Source organism: Patiria miniata, unplaced genomic scaffold (assembly GCF_015706575.1).
Source record: "Patiria miniata isolate m_02_andy unplaced genomic scaffold, ASM1570657v1 HiC_scaffold_3, whole genome shotgun sequence".
Taxonomy (NCBI): domain Eukaryota; kingdom Metazoa; phylum Echinodermata; class Asteroidea; order Valvatida; family Asterinidae; genus Patiria; species Patiria miniata.
In genome coordinates this window covers 3,674,636-3,693,295 of record NW_024037069.1, presented here as the reverse complement: position 1 = coordinate 3,693,295, position 18,660 = coordinate 3,674,636, and the positions used below count along the sequence as shown (strand labels likewise).

Below are 18,660 nucleotides of genomic sequence, written 5' to 3'. Positions count from 1 at the left end.
TCACATGTTATTGAATTATTCGTCCCAACCCACGGCCAGGCTGCGCCGCAAAAACAGAAGTTCTATTCCACGGTAAATAGAAGTTCCACTGCACGGTCACACTACTGGTGGCTTTGACCAATCAGATGACGAGGATTTATTCAAGTGGTTTCCAAAACAAATAATAGACGTTTCGCATTCGTGCAATGGTAAGAATAATTTCATGAGGTGACGGATGGAATGTTCCATTGCACTCGGCTTTGCCTCGTAGAATGGAACATTCCATCTGCTTACCTTGTTCTTGCCACACCATGCAAATCTTCAAATATTATCTTACCCATATTTAAGTATGCACCTCTTATATGGAAAAGAAGTAGAGGTTTTTGTTTGTAGTTAGAGCCATTAGAAATGAAAACGGAAAATATATTTACACTTGAAGTCCAATTTGTTCACAGTAACTGTTTTAACTCAAGTAGCAGAGTTTGGGTTCTATAAAACTGGAAATGCCTCAAATTAGGGCAGTAAAAGGCCATCTCAGACAATTAAAAATATAAGAAATATAAAAACGGTGTATAATTTAAAACACGACCGAATCCCTGTTCACACTCCAGTATGAAAGAGTTTTGCACAAGGCACATTTTAGAGAAAAGGTCATTTTTTTTTGGAGGAAAGGCTGTTATCTGAGTCCTTATAATTAGGAACATGACATTGTTGAGTTGCACAGGTGACTCAGGCATGAAACTGAGTTGATATTGTCTAATGGCAGCCCTTTTACTCAGATATTTCCATCGTACCACCTTGTGCAAGTATCCATAAGCCGAATTACCAAGACCACGCCACTGTCTAGTTTGTCATGCTTATTAAGTTACGTTGGACTGTGCTACTACATTTTACTATAGGCATATCAGATTTGGAAACTAACTCGGCTTCAAGACGGGCCCATTTATAAGTTTTCCCAGCTATTTTAAAACATATTCCGTTCGAATTCACCGATGATTATATTCAAATTAGTCCAGCAACATCCATAATGCACTTCCAATGTCTAATTTTGTCTTTTGTCAGACAATTTCAAATATCAAGCAAATTCAACCAATGAGCACACGTTTTTGTCACAGAGTACTGGATTTAGTCTCATCTATGCTGAACCTTGTTATTCAGAAATCAAATTCGTCCAATTGATTTACATAAGACAAATCCGATCTCTGAATGCTGCCATTCGGCAACAGCTTAGACGAATTTGATCTGTAATGATGAATATTCTCAACCCAGTGACTAAAGAGGGTGACTAAACTTTAAAATTGAATGGTAAATGACTAAATTGGTTTTGTCAAATTAGGTTTTTGCCCTTCACCGACGGACAAACTCTGTATACTCAGTGGTTACCTCCCGAGTCAAAGTTGGGGGAAACAAATCACTGAGTTGGGACTCGAACCCACGACCTCCTGCTTGCTAGTGCAGATGTCTTGCCATTCGACCACCGAGTTAACAAGATCAGTTGGCTGGTTCGAATCTGATGCAAATAGCAGCGGGTACCGCATATAATAAATTGGTTTTGTTAAAAGTGTTTTAAATTTTTCGGGGACGAAATTGAATGATAGAGTTGGTGACTTTGAATTAAAAAATCTTTCAAAATAGCCAGGAAAACCTATACTACATTCTCTAGCCAGGCCAATTTATTGACCAGAAGTTTTGTCAAGTTCTTCGCAAGTCATCTGGCCCACGATTGAAGTCGTAAACTTGACAAAGGCATTAATCCATGACAAAGGCAATAAAGGACATAAATTTGTTAGCTCCTGTCACTATGTACTTGTGCCTGGACTTGTGAATTGAGTCGTGAATTACTTGTGATAAACAGTGCATTTAACACGACCCCAAAGTCCACCCGTACTACACAGTCCCAAACAGGTCGGACATGAGATAGTCCGTGTAGTGCCCCTTGATGATCCCCTCGGCACTGTCGTGTGCCGCCATCCAGCAGTCCACCCGCTGTTTCCGCATGTCATTGTTCCGCGAGCCGGCGTGCACGCTGACGCGCCGGCCCCGGATCGTGATCTCACCCTGCTGGCTCGCCGTGGGCTTCGTGCTGCTGCTGGGTTTTCCCTTGTTGCTGGAGGCTGCTGATAAACGCACTTTGGTGTGTTGAAACTGGCCTGAATTTACACACACACAAAAAAGGAACTGAAATAATCAGGGCATGATGTCTTGATTCCAACTGTCGGACCAGCTAACTTTTGTGAAATCTCCAGAGGCCTAGTATTTTTTTTAGATCAGTAAAAGTTTTGACCAAAAAAATGAAGTAGGATTTGAACGTTCGACCTTCTGAACATCGAACGGACGTTAAACCAACTGAGGTGTATAATATGTCGGCGATCTCCTATAAGACATTGACTTATTGGGAGACCAACATTAGGCTGGAAAAGGGGTTCGGTGTTCTTGAGTTCACAGTGCAAACCCTCTGCAGAATATCATATCGGATTGCTGGGCTTTTGTTCCGCTAAGATAGGCAGGAGTAGACGTTTTCAGCGTTTGCTTCTAAGAACCTTTCTTAGAAGGCTGGCGTATTATATGTAATCGTACTCATTCATTCAAAATATAGTACATGTATCCAGCTAATAAGTTGTTTTGTTCCCTGTTCCTGGTCCTTACCAATGAGTCCCTGAGCTCCATCCGACAGCCCACTGCCGTCATTCAAGAAGAACCCCATGAAGCTAGGCTTGTCTCGGTTGCTGGGCGGCATCTTGTGCCGGACCACGGTAAACTTAATGCCCTTTGTTCCAAGCCAGACCGTGGCCAGCCGGCCGTCCAGCCTCACTCGGACACCGCCCAGCCGCACCGTCCGCTTGCTGCCCCACGGCAGCGTGTGATTGGCGTTGACGGTGATGGCAGATGGGTTGAACCACATCTCGGACTCGCTGCCGCTGCCTGGAGCTGATGGGGTGTAGACCACGCCTATCTCCCCGATGTAGGTGCGTTGTTTCTGCTTTTTCTTCGGTTGTTGCTTTTCCTTCTTTGAAAGTGGTTTTGCGATAATTCTACCGTTGATGAACAGACCTACATGACAAAATAGAGATATTTTAGGACGGAGGTGAAAATTGGTTCATTGACGCTTTTTTTTTGAGGGGGGGGGGGGGAAAAATACATCTTTACTAATACCCGCAAGCGCACACTGAATCTACTCACTATAGCTGAACTTTGCTTTTTCACGTACAGTAGATGCTCTGAAAAGTAAGCTACTGTGTCAAAAACAACGTACAATTTTTCAATCCAAGTAAACTATTTCAGCGAACCTAAGATGTAAAACTGCTGTTCAGCAAAGCAGAACAAAAACAACAAAAAACTGAAGTATTATGCACAGAATCTCGAGTCTGATTAGTACCTCTTCTTTTGTCCTTGATCAAGCTGAACACATCACCAGCCTCGCCGTTAATGTCAAAACACAATGACAGGTTACTCTTGGGGACGTTCACGACAAAATGCGGGTCTCCATCTGTAAACAAACACAACACATGTTTTTTACAAAAGCACAAATTGATACAACATTTCAGAAAATGAACAGGCTATTACACAGAAGTGAGATTGAAAACCATGGCCGGGTTATAGCCGTAACCTGGCTTGATCTGCATCAACGTTTTTTTACGACGTGCACATCTTCAAAGTTGTAAAATTTAAATTAGATCAACTCTTCATCTTCCTCAACCCAGAACTGAATGTGTTGACTTCAAATTTCAAACTCCCAAATTCCAGTAACAGAGTAATGTCCAAGCTTTACACAGGGTGTCCCCAAAAAACCTAACACTCCAACCACCCTCTTTTTCACAGCTTTCAAAAACATCACACATCTTGATACCAGGGACGAGATTGTCGATTGAAAAACAAGTCTGAAAATTTGTCACTGTTTTTACGAAGAGCCACATGTGTCCAAAACTACCGTTTTTTCGATTTGGATTTTTTTTCAATATTTTGCTTTAAAACAATGTACTTAATCATTTTGACATGTTTCTGTAAGCAAAACATCATTAATTTCCAAGTTACATTAATGTTGCAAGGGGCAGAAATCTCAATAAATGCATTTTGGCCCTTTGAACGCGTACAAAACCCATTGCACGGAAATATGTAAAAGTAGGTCAAATGAGATTTCCGTTTTCACGAAGAGCCACATATCTTTGTTACATTTTCAGCTGCGCGCGCGTACACATGCGCGCCTATGGAAATACACGTTAAACAGAAAGGGCCAATATATCGGAAACCTGAAATTGAGTTTTTCACACAGAGCCACATATCTTTACTAATTAATTTTCACCAATTAACTGCTGTATTAAGTCTTATTACTGGGTTCATGTAAAAATTCAGCTCTCGTAGAATCGTGTGATAGTTTCCTTACTGCACAAAGTTGTTGCAAAGTGGTGTTTTTGCAGTTTTCAAAATGAGAGAAACTTCTTTTGCGATTATCTGGAAAACGCTTTTTCTTCAAAAGTCACACGTGGCTCTTCGTGAAAAATGTGACGAATTGGATGAAAAGTCTGAAAGATGCATTTCTGTCTATACACTAATAATGACTTTTTCTCAGATTTAAAAATTTTGATTTCAGTCAAAAGTCTGGAAAATCTCACTCCTGCTTGATACACATTTGACAAGCTTATTTCATCCAAAAAATCCTTGCAGTTGGAAAAATATTTATTGAGTTATGGCCAATTGAAAACGTTTGTGATGTATTTTTTTGAAAATTGAATGGTGCCAGAGATGGTGAACATGTAGAACAGTGCGCGCATGCACGTGACAGCTAGCGGCACCCTACAAATTTGACTGGGCAGTCGTGCGTGCGTGCGCGTCTCGCATACGCACACGCAAGACGTGCAGGGGCCGTATCATGCATGTAACCAGAAATTTGGGGAAGTCGTTTATCCTTGTGTCGCTAACCACTAAAAAGGGAGACCACCTGATACACATCATCGGGTAAATCAGTAGATCATAGATTGAGGGGAAAAAAAGCATCGGGAAGTAAATTACAGATAGAGTTTATTAGCAAAGAGCTTCCTTCATCCCAATTTATTTCTTGCCATCAAATCTGCGACTTGTATCAACGTAAGCACGTACCAACTCCGCTTGTACCATCTCCTCCATCGCCAGTTCCCCCTGGGGTAGAAGGCTGTTCAGGCTGGACCGGTTTTGGTAAGGGGCTCAGCACCACGCTCAACCCATCCCGTACCTCCGCGGGCAACGATCGGTCCCACACCCGCATGGCTGGAGGCTCACGCCGGGCGGCCCCCTGCACCTCCCCGACCGTCATCCGCGTGTAGGGGTTGAGGTAGGCGTAGCGGAGGGAGGTGTCGGTGATGTCGCGTTGGATGCCCGGGCTTGGGTTCTCCGTGAGGGCTTGCTTGCGCTGTAGGGTCTGGATCATGATGTAGGCCCAGATGCGCTCCACCAGGTCAGCGGGGATGGAGGGATCCAGTAGGACACGGGAGGGCACCTTATGTGTGTAAGTAGGAATCAAGATGAATATATATAAGTTCTATTTCACTACAGGGACATATCTTTTAATAACAAAAACTTATCAAACCATTCCTTCTTTGGCATAAGAAAATCTGCAATTAAATGACACTTCTCATGTCATTTGTCAACCGTTTATAAAGTTTAATCTATAAGATCTCAGTTTGCAAAACATAATAGTTTATTGTATAAAAGACCTTTACTCATTCCAATATGCAGTTTACTTGTGATAACAGTTTTACTTGTGTAACATTTTGTCATTTTTGCAGGCCAGGTCTCTAACCGGTTTTCAACTACCTGCAGCTGTCAACTGCATTATGTATAAAACTGTGCAAAAATAGACACAAATTTATTATTTGTCTCCTCAATTGGCCTTAAATCGAAGTGTGAAGAAAGAGTATCAGTAATAATTTCCTGCATGTAAACTGTCCTCTTTAAGTTAGTTTGGAATAAGATGTACAATAGCTAAACCAAATATACTTCATTACACTAGAAATCAAACTTTTCGAAATAGAATGGTTGCTACTACTTGGCACAAAACATATAAACCACTTTTATTTGTGACCTATGCCAAATAAAATCAACTCATAAATATGGATAGAATAAATTAATGTTTGTCTTTGTTCTTGCTTCTTTCACTTGACCTTTTATTTCCAGTTACTTCTTGTATACAAGCAATATATTTACTCACAATGGTGTTTGTATCTGACGCCAGCGAGATTTCCTCACTTGCCGTCTTCCCGTAAACAAACGATCTCAGCACGTGACTTGACAACCGCGCCTCATCCAGTTTCCCAACCACGACAATCTCAGACCCGTTGAAGTAGTTTGGGAAGAACCGCTCGCTCAGCGTGTTCGGAACCACGCCCTCGGAGTAGTAAAACTGGACGTCGTAGAGCAGGGGCGTGGCCACCTCGTCGTAGAACCTATTATGGTCCATAGGGTATTCTTGAGTTGAGACTTAAAGCTACAGTCCATCATTTGTAATTTGTGCATTTTGTTCGTTTGAAGCAACAAAAGAGTTCAAAATCTAATGAAGGATACTAAGCAACTAACCTGATGAAGTTTCAGCTAAGCTTCAGCTGTACATTCCGAGAAAAACAGCATTCTAAGATCTCAATTTCAAATCAAATGTTACTGAATCATGTTTTGAATTGTTTTGAATTGCAGCTATACGCGACGTCGCGCACTGATCCGACGAATTATAACAACCGCGCGCGCGTGTGCGTCGTTCGAATACTTGTGCGCGCTTTGCTGAATAACAAAACAAACTACTAATTTAAATTTTCCTACGGTGCTTCTTAAGAATCACCGTTGGAAATGCCTTCTTTCGTTAATTACTTCAAAATGACAGCTTTCCAGAAAGAATAATTTCACAGGGAGTTTAGTTCCCTTACTATCTTTCAACCAAGTTTGTTTTTTAACAATAATTACGCCAGTTACTTTTCGGATGGCTGCAAATGATGGACTCTAGCTTTAACTTGATTGTACAATAAGCCTCTGCACTGATGACGTCACACTTTGTCAACTTGTGCGCATTTCTACAGGGCTACGAAACTGTCGTCCCCACCAGGCTCCCTTAGGAAAGCACACGGTGTAAACAAACCGTGACGTCATCAGTACATAGGCTTATTAAAAAACATATATCTGAACTGCGCTGAATTGACTCTGCCTAGTTCAATACAGGAAAATACTGAATTGGATTGCGGTCCGATCGCAACTGGACTAACTTATTTGCTCATGGGGCTGTGGTTTTAAATGCTGCACAAACTACACGTAATAATTACAAAAGATGGTTTAAGGAGGAAAACATCAGTAATAGTCTTGGTTTTCATGTTTCTCAAAAATAAACACAAATTTGAACAAGTAATAACATCTTAGAACAATGATTTTAACTTCTGTTAAAAATCTTGATCATGGCTTCCTTTTGAGCATTATGACGAGGGCAGCTATTGGTAATCATCAATGGTACCACGCCCAGGGCTCCTGTTTCAAATAGCCGATTAAAGTATTCCAATCATCCTGCATTTGATTGAAGTTGGTCAAATTATGGTCAACTACTTGTATATTCCTCAATCCAGCTTGGTCAATTATGTTGAAAAAGTTGAAAGTTAAGTTGAAAAAGTTACATTGTGTTGTTAATGCACTGACAAGTGAATTGAATTGTTGATAAAGAAGTGACTATCAGAAAAAACTAACCCTTGCAGAAGGATGCTGGCGTCTACTCGCTCCGGTATCCGCCGGGCCACGCCGTGGTTGTTCAGCGCCAGCCGGTTCAGGAACTCAAAGTCCGCATCTTCTCCGAAGGCCAGGCAAAAGAGTGAGTAGTCACCGTTGATGGCGTCCTGGACGTTGCGCTCGATCTCCCTGGTATCCGTCTCGCCGTAGGTCGGTTCCCCGTCGGTTAGCACGATCAGCATGGAGATGACCTTCTCCCCGCCTCGGAGCTTCTCCCCCTCGCGTCGCAGCATGTTGACGCCTTCCAGGATGGCGCGATTCAAGTTGGTGGCTGAATGACGAGTACAGAAGAACATGAATATCAATATTATTGTCTGACCATGGGATAGGAGTGGGAGCTCTACCTCTTAAAGCACGGCGCTCTCCGGCGCTAGTCGGCGCAGTGAAGCGGATCGCAGCGCGCCGAGTAAATTATTAAGGATGCTGGCCCTTAATAAAGCCCCTCCTGATATTAACTAGCAATCATGACAGGAGGTCTTGAAAGGTCCTGGGTTTATCCTTACCATCCACCTCCTGCAGGTCGTCAACGTACGACTTGGCGTACTCCACGTTGGCCGTGGAGGCCTCCACCATCCGGTACCGGTCCAGGAACTCCACCTGGTTGGAGAAGGGTAAGATGTTGAACTTGTCTCCCAGTGAGATCTCGTCCAGGATGGTCTTGAGGGCTGCCTTGACTTGGGACAGCTTGGTACCTTCCATGGAGCTGCTGGTATCGATGACGAAAATGACGTGCTTACGGAGGACGGACAGACCACTCGGAGAGAAGAACTGGACAAAGTAGTCATTCAAGACCTGGGGCGAGGAATAATTTGGAAAGGTCTTTAATATTCTTTTGATGGGGGCGTGCATGTGGCCTATTGAGCCTATCAGCAAGGTGGGGGTTCGAATCCAGCTGTTGATCATTTACAATTACTTGCTCCTCTCCACCCAGAAGACTAGCAAGAGCTGGGGAGTAACGTGGGACGAATTTGAACAAAAAGTATCCTCGGTGGTTTCATGCCAAGAAATGGAAAAGGGATACCGTACATCTAAGAACTCTTATCATCACCGTAGTGTTCCTCATTTTCGTGTTCATTGTTTTGGTTTTGTTGTAGATTTACCCTAACTCCCTTGTGTGTGAACGATCATACTCAAAATTGGACGATTCAGGAATAGTGGTAATATGTCGTAATTCGTGTATGCCAATAAGCACACACTCTACATGGATACACTTACGCACAACAATTGAGGACGCAACTATGGACCACGTATCTTTATAATCCACTCACCTTAATATCCCCGGCGCCGTCAGAATGATTGACGTCATACTCGACGACAAAATCCCCCATGATTCCTTCGCCGCTCAGTTCCTCTTGCTCCTGGCGTGTGGGCCGGTACGCCACTAGCTGCTTGCTGTCGCTTACCCGCGTCATCGGCTGTGGCTGGATGGGGTCATCTCCCCCCGCCAGGGATCGGTCCCTGAGGTAGGCGTTGGCCACGCGCAACCCCTGGGGCTCGGTGATGCTGACGTCCACTTGCAAGTTGTCCACAACCTGTACACAAGATAGCCAGGTAAGGGTCAGCTTTCCCCGATCGTGGAGGATTGATCACTAGTTTGTTTGGTGCACTTTGATTGATCAAACCCAAAATAATTAAGCCAGCTTTTTTACAGACCCTTAAAAAAATCTTGCACAATAAAAATCAATAGCCACTGCACTTTCTACAATCACCCAAATACCGTCCACTTTCATCGGGCTGTCACACCGAGTGAAATATCAAAATAAAAGCCGCATAGGCCTACATGCCCACTCTTTTGTTTTTAGAAAATGAATCAGACAAAACAAAATTCTGTCATACTTGGAATCCTATCACACTTGATGAGCTCAAAAAATGTGCACAAATTATTTCAAATGGTCCAACTACACTCACAATGCGCAAGAAAATCTGGAGGAATTTTGTTGACAGACACCTAAAATAGGTTGCGGAGCTAAATTTTAATTTCTTGGATCACTCAAGGTCATAAGATGGAGGAGGTCAACAATGTAAAGGGTTTGATAACATCAACGACCGAGTTAAATACAGTCCAAGCATAATGCTCGGATTATAAGAGAATGGTACCCAATCACTGTGTTTAAAGAGGTTGTGGAATGCTCGAAGACATTTCCGTCATTTTTCGGGTATATGTAGCCTAAGGTGTGATGAAATAAAAACGACTATTGTTTCTGTCATAAAATGAGTACAAAAGGTACTTTTGAGAGCTGTTTTTCAAGTCCTGTCATGCCTGTTTTGACCCGAACATGCAATTTGTGTAAAGGTCGTCGTTGCGGGCAGCAAACAAAACACAGTAAATCGTGACGTAATAAACAGGACTCCCGATGCAGAGTAGCATAAACGAGTCCTGTTTATTACGTCACGATTTACTGTGTTTTGTTTGCTGCCCGCAACGACGACTTTTACACAAATTGCACGTTCGGGTTCGAAACAGGACCTGAAAAATAGCTCTCAAAAGTAACCTTTGTACTCATTTCATGACAGAAACAATAGTTGTTATTATTTCATCACACCTTAGGCTACATATACCCAAAAAAATGACGGAAATGTCTTCTAGCATTCCACAACCTCTTTAATGGCGTCCTAATGTGAGCAAGCAGGCCACAAAAAAAAAAGACAAAATATGACTACCTGTCCGGGATACAAGCCGAGATGCTGCTTGAACATTCCGCGACGCCTCGGTAATAGAATCTGATAAGTGAGGGCAAACTCGGCCGTGTTGCCAGGCTTGAGGTTGACTGAAGTGATGAAGGCCTTGCTCTCTGGGTCCCTGTTATAAATGTACAAATACCAAAGAATGTTAGTTGTTCAGATAGAATCATTAACAACAGCTGAAAATTTGACTCATACAAACAGTAGCGTATCCAGCGTTTTATGCCAAGGAGGTAAAAGTAAGACTTTATTGTATCGACGTCTAAAATACTGTTGTTTTTTGTTTCATGAAGCCATCAAAATGCCCCCTCCGCTAGATAAGTCACTGCGTACAAACCTTTTTATGTCTGAGATCATCAAAAGGAGCAAGAAGCCATGTATTCTTTTAGAGGCAAGACAAATGTGTTGCCCTTGCTTGCTATGTGAATCAATGCAGGTGGGCGATACCTCACACATTTACTAGCTGCTGAGATACTTTTTCAACCCCTTACTAATGAAGCATGATGAGTCAAAGTGGACCCTCTACAATTTGTTTGGTTAATAAAAGGGGTACGTTAGTCTCCAAAAGGGTGAAAATTCAATTCGGTTATCAGATGAGTATTGAGCTCATCATCATCATCATTATTGGTCGACTGCAGCTTCACTACTTGTGTCGGGCACGATGACGGGCACGCCACGCGTCCTGTTCCATCATCAGTGTCCCAAGTTCATCTGCAGTCGCGGCGCCACTGTTCTCCATCAGGGCCTTCACCATGGTTTTGTATGGGTGCCCACGATTCATCCTTCCATGGGTTGGTTCCTAGATGATGACTTTGCTAGCGGGCAGTGCCCTGCCAGTCGCATCCGTCCCCCTCCTATCTTGTTGGTCAACTTAGGGAGGTTGCCATAGAGTTGCTCGTTGGTCACTCTCTGCGTCCAGTCGACACTGAAGGCCATCAGGAGCATCCGGGTGTAGCAGCCATCAAGAGACTTGGTCATGGACTTAGTGAGGGTCCCAGTTCGAATGATCTCTATATTGAGCTCAATCTTTTTATACATATGTGTTATATCAAGCCTTACAATAATTTTGGCTGGCAACAACTGTTTAGATATGTTTATTCTTGCTGATTGGCAATTTGCGAAATCAAATGTCTTAAGTATTTTTTCCTTCACTTTAATACAAAACATTCCCTGTACTTACAGTTCAGTAATAAAACCACCGCCCTGCGCAAATTCCAGATCGCCCCGCTGGATCGTCACGTTCTGGCTCTTCTCATCGGCAACACCCTGGTAGCTCTTCCCATCCAAAGTTCTGTTCGATGGGGATAAGCAGACAGTAAAATTAGCTATGAATTTTGGGAAGTCATGTCACGGGCATATTGGTAAAGTGTTAACATGCAAATTCCAAATAATGACTTTTATACGTTGGTATTAGCTCCAAAGTTAAAAAAGGAAAATCAACTGTTCATGGTGATCCAGAATGGTTATTCATTACAAAAATTGTGTTTGTCTCCACATTTATACGTACAAAGTATAGTTGGTGATATACGCTCTTAGAGGAATCTTCTGTCTGAAGACGGCCCATCCCCCCTTACTGCCCGTGTTCTCCATGGTAGAACTGATGGTGGTAGTGGCAAATCTTAAGACAATCTTAGAGTTGACAGTCAAGCTTTTCGTGTCGATACCATCCTGAAAAGCAACAATAAATTCTAATCATATTAAGCTATACAAATATTAGGCCTGCTTTTCCTGAAATGAACGCCAGTTCAGCGATACAGTAAACTTGGTCAATTCTTTCGGGATTTCACCGGCTCTGGTAATCAAGTTAATTTAAATGTTTTTTTTTTTTAAGATACCTCTTTCAGAAAGGACAGAACATGATTATGCTGTTGGCAAAAACAAAACACAGATGAATTTACGTTTTTTTTATCGAACAAAAACTTTAAAATCAAACTTTATCGATTCCTTTTATGTTTTAAATCACTATTATCGATATATCGTTTACTGGGAAAATTATAAAACTTGGTGGGAAAACCACTTTTATATCTTTATACTCACAGAGCTTTTAGTGGCAACGTTAAATTTATCCGGCCTTGGCTCAACACCTGGAATTGGTTGCTTGCCTGTAAAAAAATACATGTAGAATCAACACCCAACATCAATTCCAAATAATGCTTACACTTAGGGACCGTGACCATTCAGCCCTGGTATGAACAGGGCCCCCGGTACCTCGTCCGGTCCAAAGCCAGTCCGGTCTTCAGCCCAGTCTCGTCCGGTACATGGTCCTGTCTGACCAGAAGTTTTGAAGTCAGTCAGGCGCATCAATTTATTGCCCTTTGGAGAACGGCCAGTGCAGAACAATAGCAGACTTACCGGATTAAAGATAAAATCCTTCCAAACGCCTTGGTAATTTACGGTCCCATTGTGCGCGAAACCGCATGGCAGGGGTTTTGATCTGTGCCGACGAAAGTGTTCTATTGTTTCGCGCTGAGAGATGAAAACCACAAGCAGGTTTCTTCTGCGATATATTACATGTGTCAATACTTGCAAACAATAGACCACAGGATAGAGGAGTTCCTGATTAGCAACCGGACCAGCTCCTAGGCCGGTAGCTGGGACGGTACGAAAGGACTTCTTGGGAGGGGACGAGCTTACCGGGGGGCCCTGTTCATAGAGGGGCTGAATGGTCACAGGCCCTTAGTATTGGTCTAATACTTTGATATCACGGCAGTATAGTTTAAATGGATTGAAACTTGTATAAAAGTAGCAATTGATACAAATAAATCTCTGTCCTGTTTGGTAACACATACCACCTCACTATGTTTAATTTGTCAAATTTCAAAGATGCTAACTACACAACAGCATACTTCTTTCTAAACAGCAAAGACCCTGCTACTATTTTCTAAAATGAAGGAAGATAGTGTGGTGTCTCGGTGCAACCTAGCATTTGAATAGCAATAATTCTTGTGCATGCTAGAGAGTGACAAGCGAATATCCAAAACGGATTCGTAACCTACCTGGTAAGTCTTCTAGCAGACTCCGCAAGATGTCCATGGTAGTACCAGTGTGCAGGATGGAGGGTGGGGGAAGACTGTTGTCCACAAGGGGCTGGTCGTTGTCTGGGTCGGTCAGGAGCATTGGAGTCAGTGGAGTCACAAAGTTATACCTAAAAAAAACCAGCACAAGACCATGGCAGCTGTCATCACACTTTGCTTTTTTTTGTGGTTCTAAACACTGAAACTACTTAACGTTGGAGTTTTTTCAAATTGTTGTTTTTGTCAAGTTGGATATCAGACTGTTGGATAGATTAGCTGGTAGCACACCAATTGGACGTCCTGGAGTTTGCAGGTACAATTTCTATTGTTATCAACATCTTTGGTCATCATCCTTCCACTGAAGAAACTTTTTAGCAGAATCAAAAAGTTTGCAGGAGTCATGTACAATGTGTAGGCACTTTCCAATGTGTGTACGAGATACACCTTTAAGGAGTTTAATAACTAGTTAAAGGCTCTGCACTCTATTCGTGTATAGTTTCAGAAAGTGAATGAATCTGCAGTGATACAGCATCATCACGAAGGTCCTTAACCTAATAAAGAATATTATGATGCGACCAAGCTAAATAAGTCGTTTACTGACCCTTGGTCAATTTTTTTTTTACAGATTTGAAAAGAGCACAATCTTAGCATTACTGCTGTGAAAACCACATGCGGGTACCATCTTTAGTTAAAAAATTATGGAAGTCGGAACACCAAGAAATGTGATGAAGTGGCCCTATTCTGGCCTGAGTCTCCAAATGAAAATTACCGACAAACGACTCATGTAGCCTGATTGCATCACAAATCTATATGGTGGGGCGCTGTGGTCCAATGGTTACGGTGTTCGACTCGTGTGCCGTGGTGCATGGGTTCGAATCCTGACCGTGGGAACATGGTGCTTGTGCTCTTGAGCAAGGCACTTTACCATTATTGCTTCGTCCTTCGGATGGGACGTAAAGCCGTAGGTCCCGTGTGTTGTGTAATGCACGTTAAAGAACCCAGTAACACTTATCGCTAAGAGAAGGGGTTTGCCCTGGTGTTTCTGGCAGTGGCTGCAATGTGCGCCGCAGCACCTTGTAAACCATTATAAGGTGCTACATAATGGGTCTCATATTTCTCATCAACTTTATTTACCTTTCTTTAATAATTGACATAATTTCCAGCGCCTTGAGTACCTAATTGTTGGTAGATACGTGCGCTATATAAGACTCCATTATTATTCTTTTGGATTGGGGAAAAAATATCTAATAAATCTGGTCCCTTCCTGCATCCAGCCATCTAAGACTAGAAAAAACACCAAAGAACAACATAATGACAGTAACTGATATAAACATTTTCCAAAACTGTATGGTTATGAATAAAGGAGACATCCCAAAGAACCATGTAATTAAAGCTAAGCGGTAATTGTCCTAACCTTGTGGCGAGCAGGGCGATTCTATCAGCCAGCGCCCGGCGTGCGGCTGGGTTCTCTGTGATGGCATACTGGTTGATCAGGTCCTGGATGGTCTTCATCACCCAGATGCGCTCAACCACCTTCGGTACTGTGTGGTCCTGGGTCAGCTCAGGGGCTGCGATCTGGATGAGGGTGGGATATACAGGGGTTTTTTTTCGGTGTTATTCTTGCATGCTCATGAGACGATTACGTATGATTTTTATCACAAAAAGTATATCAAATTAGGTTTTGCACCGACGTATAAACACTGTATACTCCAACTTTATACTTCCAATTGTATAAAAGTTGGAAAAAATCACTCGGGTAGGACTCAAACCCACGAACTCCTGCTTTCTAGTGCAGATGTCTTACCACTCGACCACCGAGCTAACGGGATCGGTTGGCTGCTTCAAATCTGATGTACATAGCAGCGGGTACCGCATGAACTATTCATAAGATGGAACTTTTGCGTCGGGATGATGTAAATCAAATTAGGTTTTGCACTTCACTGATGTATAAACACTGTATACTCAGTGTGTTACCTCCCGAGTGAAAGTTGGGAAAAATCACTCGGGTGGGACTCGAACCCACGAACTCCTGCTTTCTAGTGAAGATGTCTTACTACTCGACCACTGAGCTAACGGGATCGGTTGGATAAAAAGTGTTCTAAAATTGTGCTGGTATTTTGCTATTGAGGGGCTACACAAGGCCGGATGACTGTAATTAAATGACCATTCACTCTTCGACATCAAAACAGAGTTGAATCAGCTGTACAACAGAATAGTCTCGTCAACTTTGATATATTGAAATTGCACTGAAAATTTGCTTTAAATTTAACCCTGCCGGACGCAACACAGTGCATCAGGTGGAAAAGTCTGGTGCACTTGTGTCCTACTGTGTTCAGGGACCACAGACTCTGAGGCAGTGTGGCCTTGAGACTTTTTGCCTGATGGATCTTGCTACTCTGGGCAGGCTTGTCACTTTAATAGACAAGTGTTGCATGCTGCTGCGTTTGGCAGGGTTTCTAGCCTAAATATCCTGGAGGGTTAGGGTTAACAGGGCGCAACACAATATGGGGCCAGACTTAACCCATGACCCGATGTTCATTTGCATCAAATATGACTTCATAGGGATACCTGCTCTACAGAGAACCAACCAATAACAAGAAACTCGAATATCAAGAGAGTTTGCAGGCAATATACAACTGTCCCTGTTACAAAGAGATTCATAGAGAGATTCTCTTTGAGACACTAGCCTACATGTCCCAATACGTGCCTCAGTACTTTGGAGAAGTACACTTAAAAGAGTGTACGTCAGTATACTGAAAATGTCATGCATAAGGTGGAATGAAGAGATTAGGAAAAATCGCAAAAGTCAACCTCCAGAGAATAATAATGTCAACCCTAACTCATTAGGCCTGTTTGCTAGGATGTAGTCTCAATCCTGCGAAATCCTCCAATTGGCCTCATGGAAAAATAGCATGTTTAGCCTTAATCCTGCAAATTCCTCCATTATTTCTAGAATATGGTCCGTGGAGGGGTGACCACTGCCTGAATACTGCAAAACCCTGCAGCAGTGACTGTCAATATGTTGTGGCTTAGCCAGTGACATCCTGGAGCAGTAACGAGGATTTGAAGCATAATCCATGCAGGCCTTCACAATGCATGGCTGAGCAAAAACAACACAAGGTCCGACCCAAGTAACGCAATTTTGCCATGTAACCTCAATCCTCCAAATTCCTCCACTCTGGCAAAAAGAGGATTTTGAAGGATTCAGGGCGGTTAGGGTTGAAGGTGCACAAGCCTTCGAGTAGCGTTCTCACCCTAATATCCTTCCTTGTGTTGCGGTACAGCTCTCCTGTCGCGGTCTGCCCGTGCACGCTGCCTTCCAGCGTAGTAGAGCTAGGATTCTCGTACAGCTTCCCCGCCACAGACACCTCCGACCCATCAAAGTAGTACGGAAATCGCCAGGACGTCAACTCCTCTGGGTTCGACACCGCGGACTCGTAGACCATTTCCACGTCGAAGACGACCGGCCGAGAAACCTCGAAGTAAAACCTATTGGAAACAGGAGTCGATTGATAAGATTCTTGACTTGAGAATTTTTAAGTAACTTATTCCACAACAATTCAAAATAATATTAGTGTATATTGTGCACATCCTTATGAGTTTAATCTAAGAAGGCCAGTCAATATTTAAACTTTTATGGGAAATTGATGTTGAAATAAAGTAGATGGAATTGTTCTAAATTAACTGGACTGAGTGAAGTGAAAGACTGGAATTAACGGACCGTTAGTGATTGTGAAACAGTTGTTTATTAGAGTAGAGTCTACATGGTGCAACATATGATTTCATTGTTTCTAAATTAATATAGATGAATACCAACATCTTATAACAATAACCTAGTCACTTCTTGCATTCTGAGAAACTTCAATGTCAAAACAATAATATACGAATGATTTTTTTTGCAAAGAATATTAAAATAACTTATGCATTAAAATAATAGACATTTTAAATTGAATGTAGACACAACTGGAAGCTTCATGGATGCAGTTAAATAACCTATCCAAATAACACTGAGTATGCAGCAGTGTTGTAGTACTTGTATTTGGTAATTGTACTCCAGTACTACTCGAGTACTTTTTTTGGAGTACTCGTACTCGGACTCGAATGTCAAAGTACTCGTACTCGAAATGACGGTACTCGTACTCGGGCAGCAAAGTACTCATACTCGAATAGTAGTACTCGGGGGGAAATGGTGTAGCTTGACTATATACCAGGCCTTATTTTATCGATACTTTCAGTTTGAAATGGTTGATTGGCTTGTGGAGAAATCAAAGTTTCCTGATTTTCATCTGTGCACGTCCGGACAAACACATTTAACAGCCAGCCGTGAGTGGGTCTGTTTGACTGGGCCTGGGCCAATTACGCACAATGAACCATTTGCCGTATGGCCTTATTCGGAAATACAAGTACTTGTACTCGAACTCATACTTGGAAGTACAGTACTCGTACTCATACTCGTAAGTACAAGTACTCGTACTCGGAGACCTGTTCTTTTACTCGGAGGTACAAGTACTCGTACTCGGCAACCTAAGTACTCGGCAGTACTTGGTACTCGGAAAAAAATACTTGACTAAAACTGACTGAAAGTTGTACAGTTGTTAAATTCAATCAAAAATTAATGTTTATTTATTCATCCAGAATGTCTCAAAATCTGCACCAAAATGAAACAATGATATTAGCATTGTCTTTAATAAGTTGAGTCGTCGGCATCCTTCGATCTCGTGAGATCATGGATCTGCGCCTGGAAGGTAGAGACTATATCATCAGCTTGTGCTGGAACATCGCCTGCCATTACAAACAGTTTGTACACGGTGAGTCGCAACACGAACAGCAGTATTAAACTTTACTAAGTCAGTTATTGATTACGTGAAGTGCGTGTGGAACGGTTATTGTCACAGCAATTGCGTTTATCCCTTGCATGTGTGTATACGCCGTGTGTGTCAGTACAAGTCTACCATAGCCTGATCGCGCGGGCGCGCACGCGTTGAGTTGTTACTTTTGTAACAACACAGTGGGGGAGCGTAGCAAAATGATGTTCGCCGTATTTTATGGCAGCCAAAGGACTGTTGAGTAGACAAATTTGTTTGGTCCTTGGAACGGGGTCTTAATTTTACCAACTGCATTGAATGACCGATCAAAATGAAGCTTACAAAATCCTCTTTACAGTGCCAAGTGTGCATTTATTACTTGGAGTAACGGGGCGTCATGAATCCGGGAACTTTCAGTGCAGTACGCACACCGCGGTAGCCCGCCGGTCACG

General features: G+C 42.6%; 1 protein-coding gene across 1 annotated transcript in view; it reads right to left on the bottom strand.

Moving 5' to 3' along the window:
- Positions 1 to 376: 376 nt before the first annotated feature.
- LOC119736992 overlaps positions 377 to 18,660 on the bottom strand; it is a 58,388-nt gene continuing 40,104 nt past the window's right edge. Inside the window, exons 18-32 of the mRNA XM_038211038.1 lie at positions 16,658 to 16,892; positions 14,818 to 14,978; positions 13,386 to 13,534; positions 12,427 to 12,491; positions 11,897 to 12,057; positions 11,570 to 11,680; positions 10,369 to 10,507; positions 8,976 to 9,239; positions 8,211 to 8,499; positions 7,669 to 7,978; positions 6,161 to 6,395; positions 5,074 to 5,449; positions 3,356 to 3,466; positions 2,626 to 3,030; positions 377 to 2,129 (exon numbers count right to left, since the gene is read on the bottom strand). Of these exons, the coding sequence (XP_038066966.1) occupies positions 1,867 to 2,129; positions 2,626 to 3,030; positions 3,356 to 3,466; positions 5,074 to 5,449; positions 6,161 to 6,395; positions 7,669 to 7,978; positions 8,211 to 8,499; positions 8,976 to 9,239; positions 10,369 to 10,507; positions 11,570 to 11,680; positions 11,897 to 12,057; positions 12,427 to 12,491; positions 13,386 to 13,534; positions 14,818 to 14,978; positions 16,658 to 16,892 (3,274 nt within the window). The 3' untranslated portion in view covers positions 377 to 1,866. The remainder of the gene's footprint in view (positions 2,130 to 2,625; positions 3,031 to 3,355; positions 3,467 to 5,073; positions 5,450 to 6,160; positions 6,396 to 7,668; positions 7,979 to 8,210; positions 8,500 to 8,975; positions 9,240 to 10,368; positions 10,508 to 11,569; positions 11,681 to 11,896; positions 12,058 to 12,426; positions 12,492 to 13,385; positions 13,535 to 14,817; positions 14,979 to 16,657; positions 16,893 to 18,660) is intronic.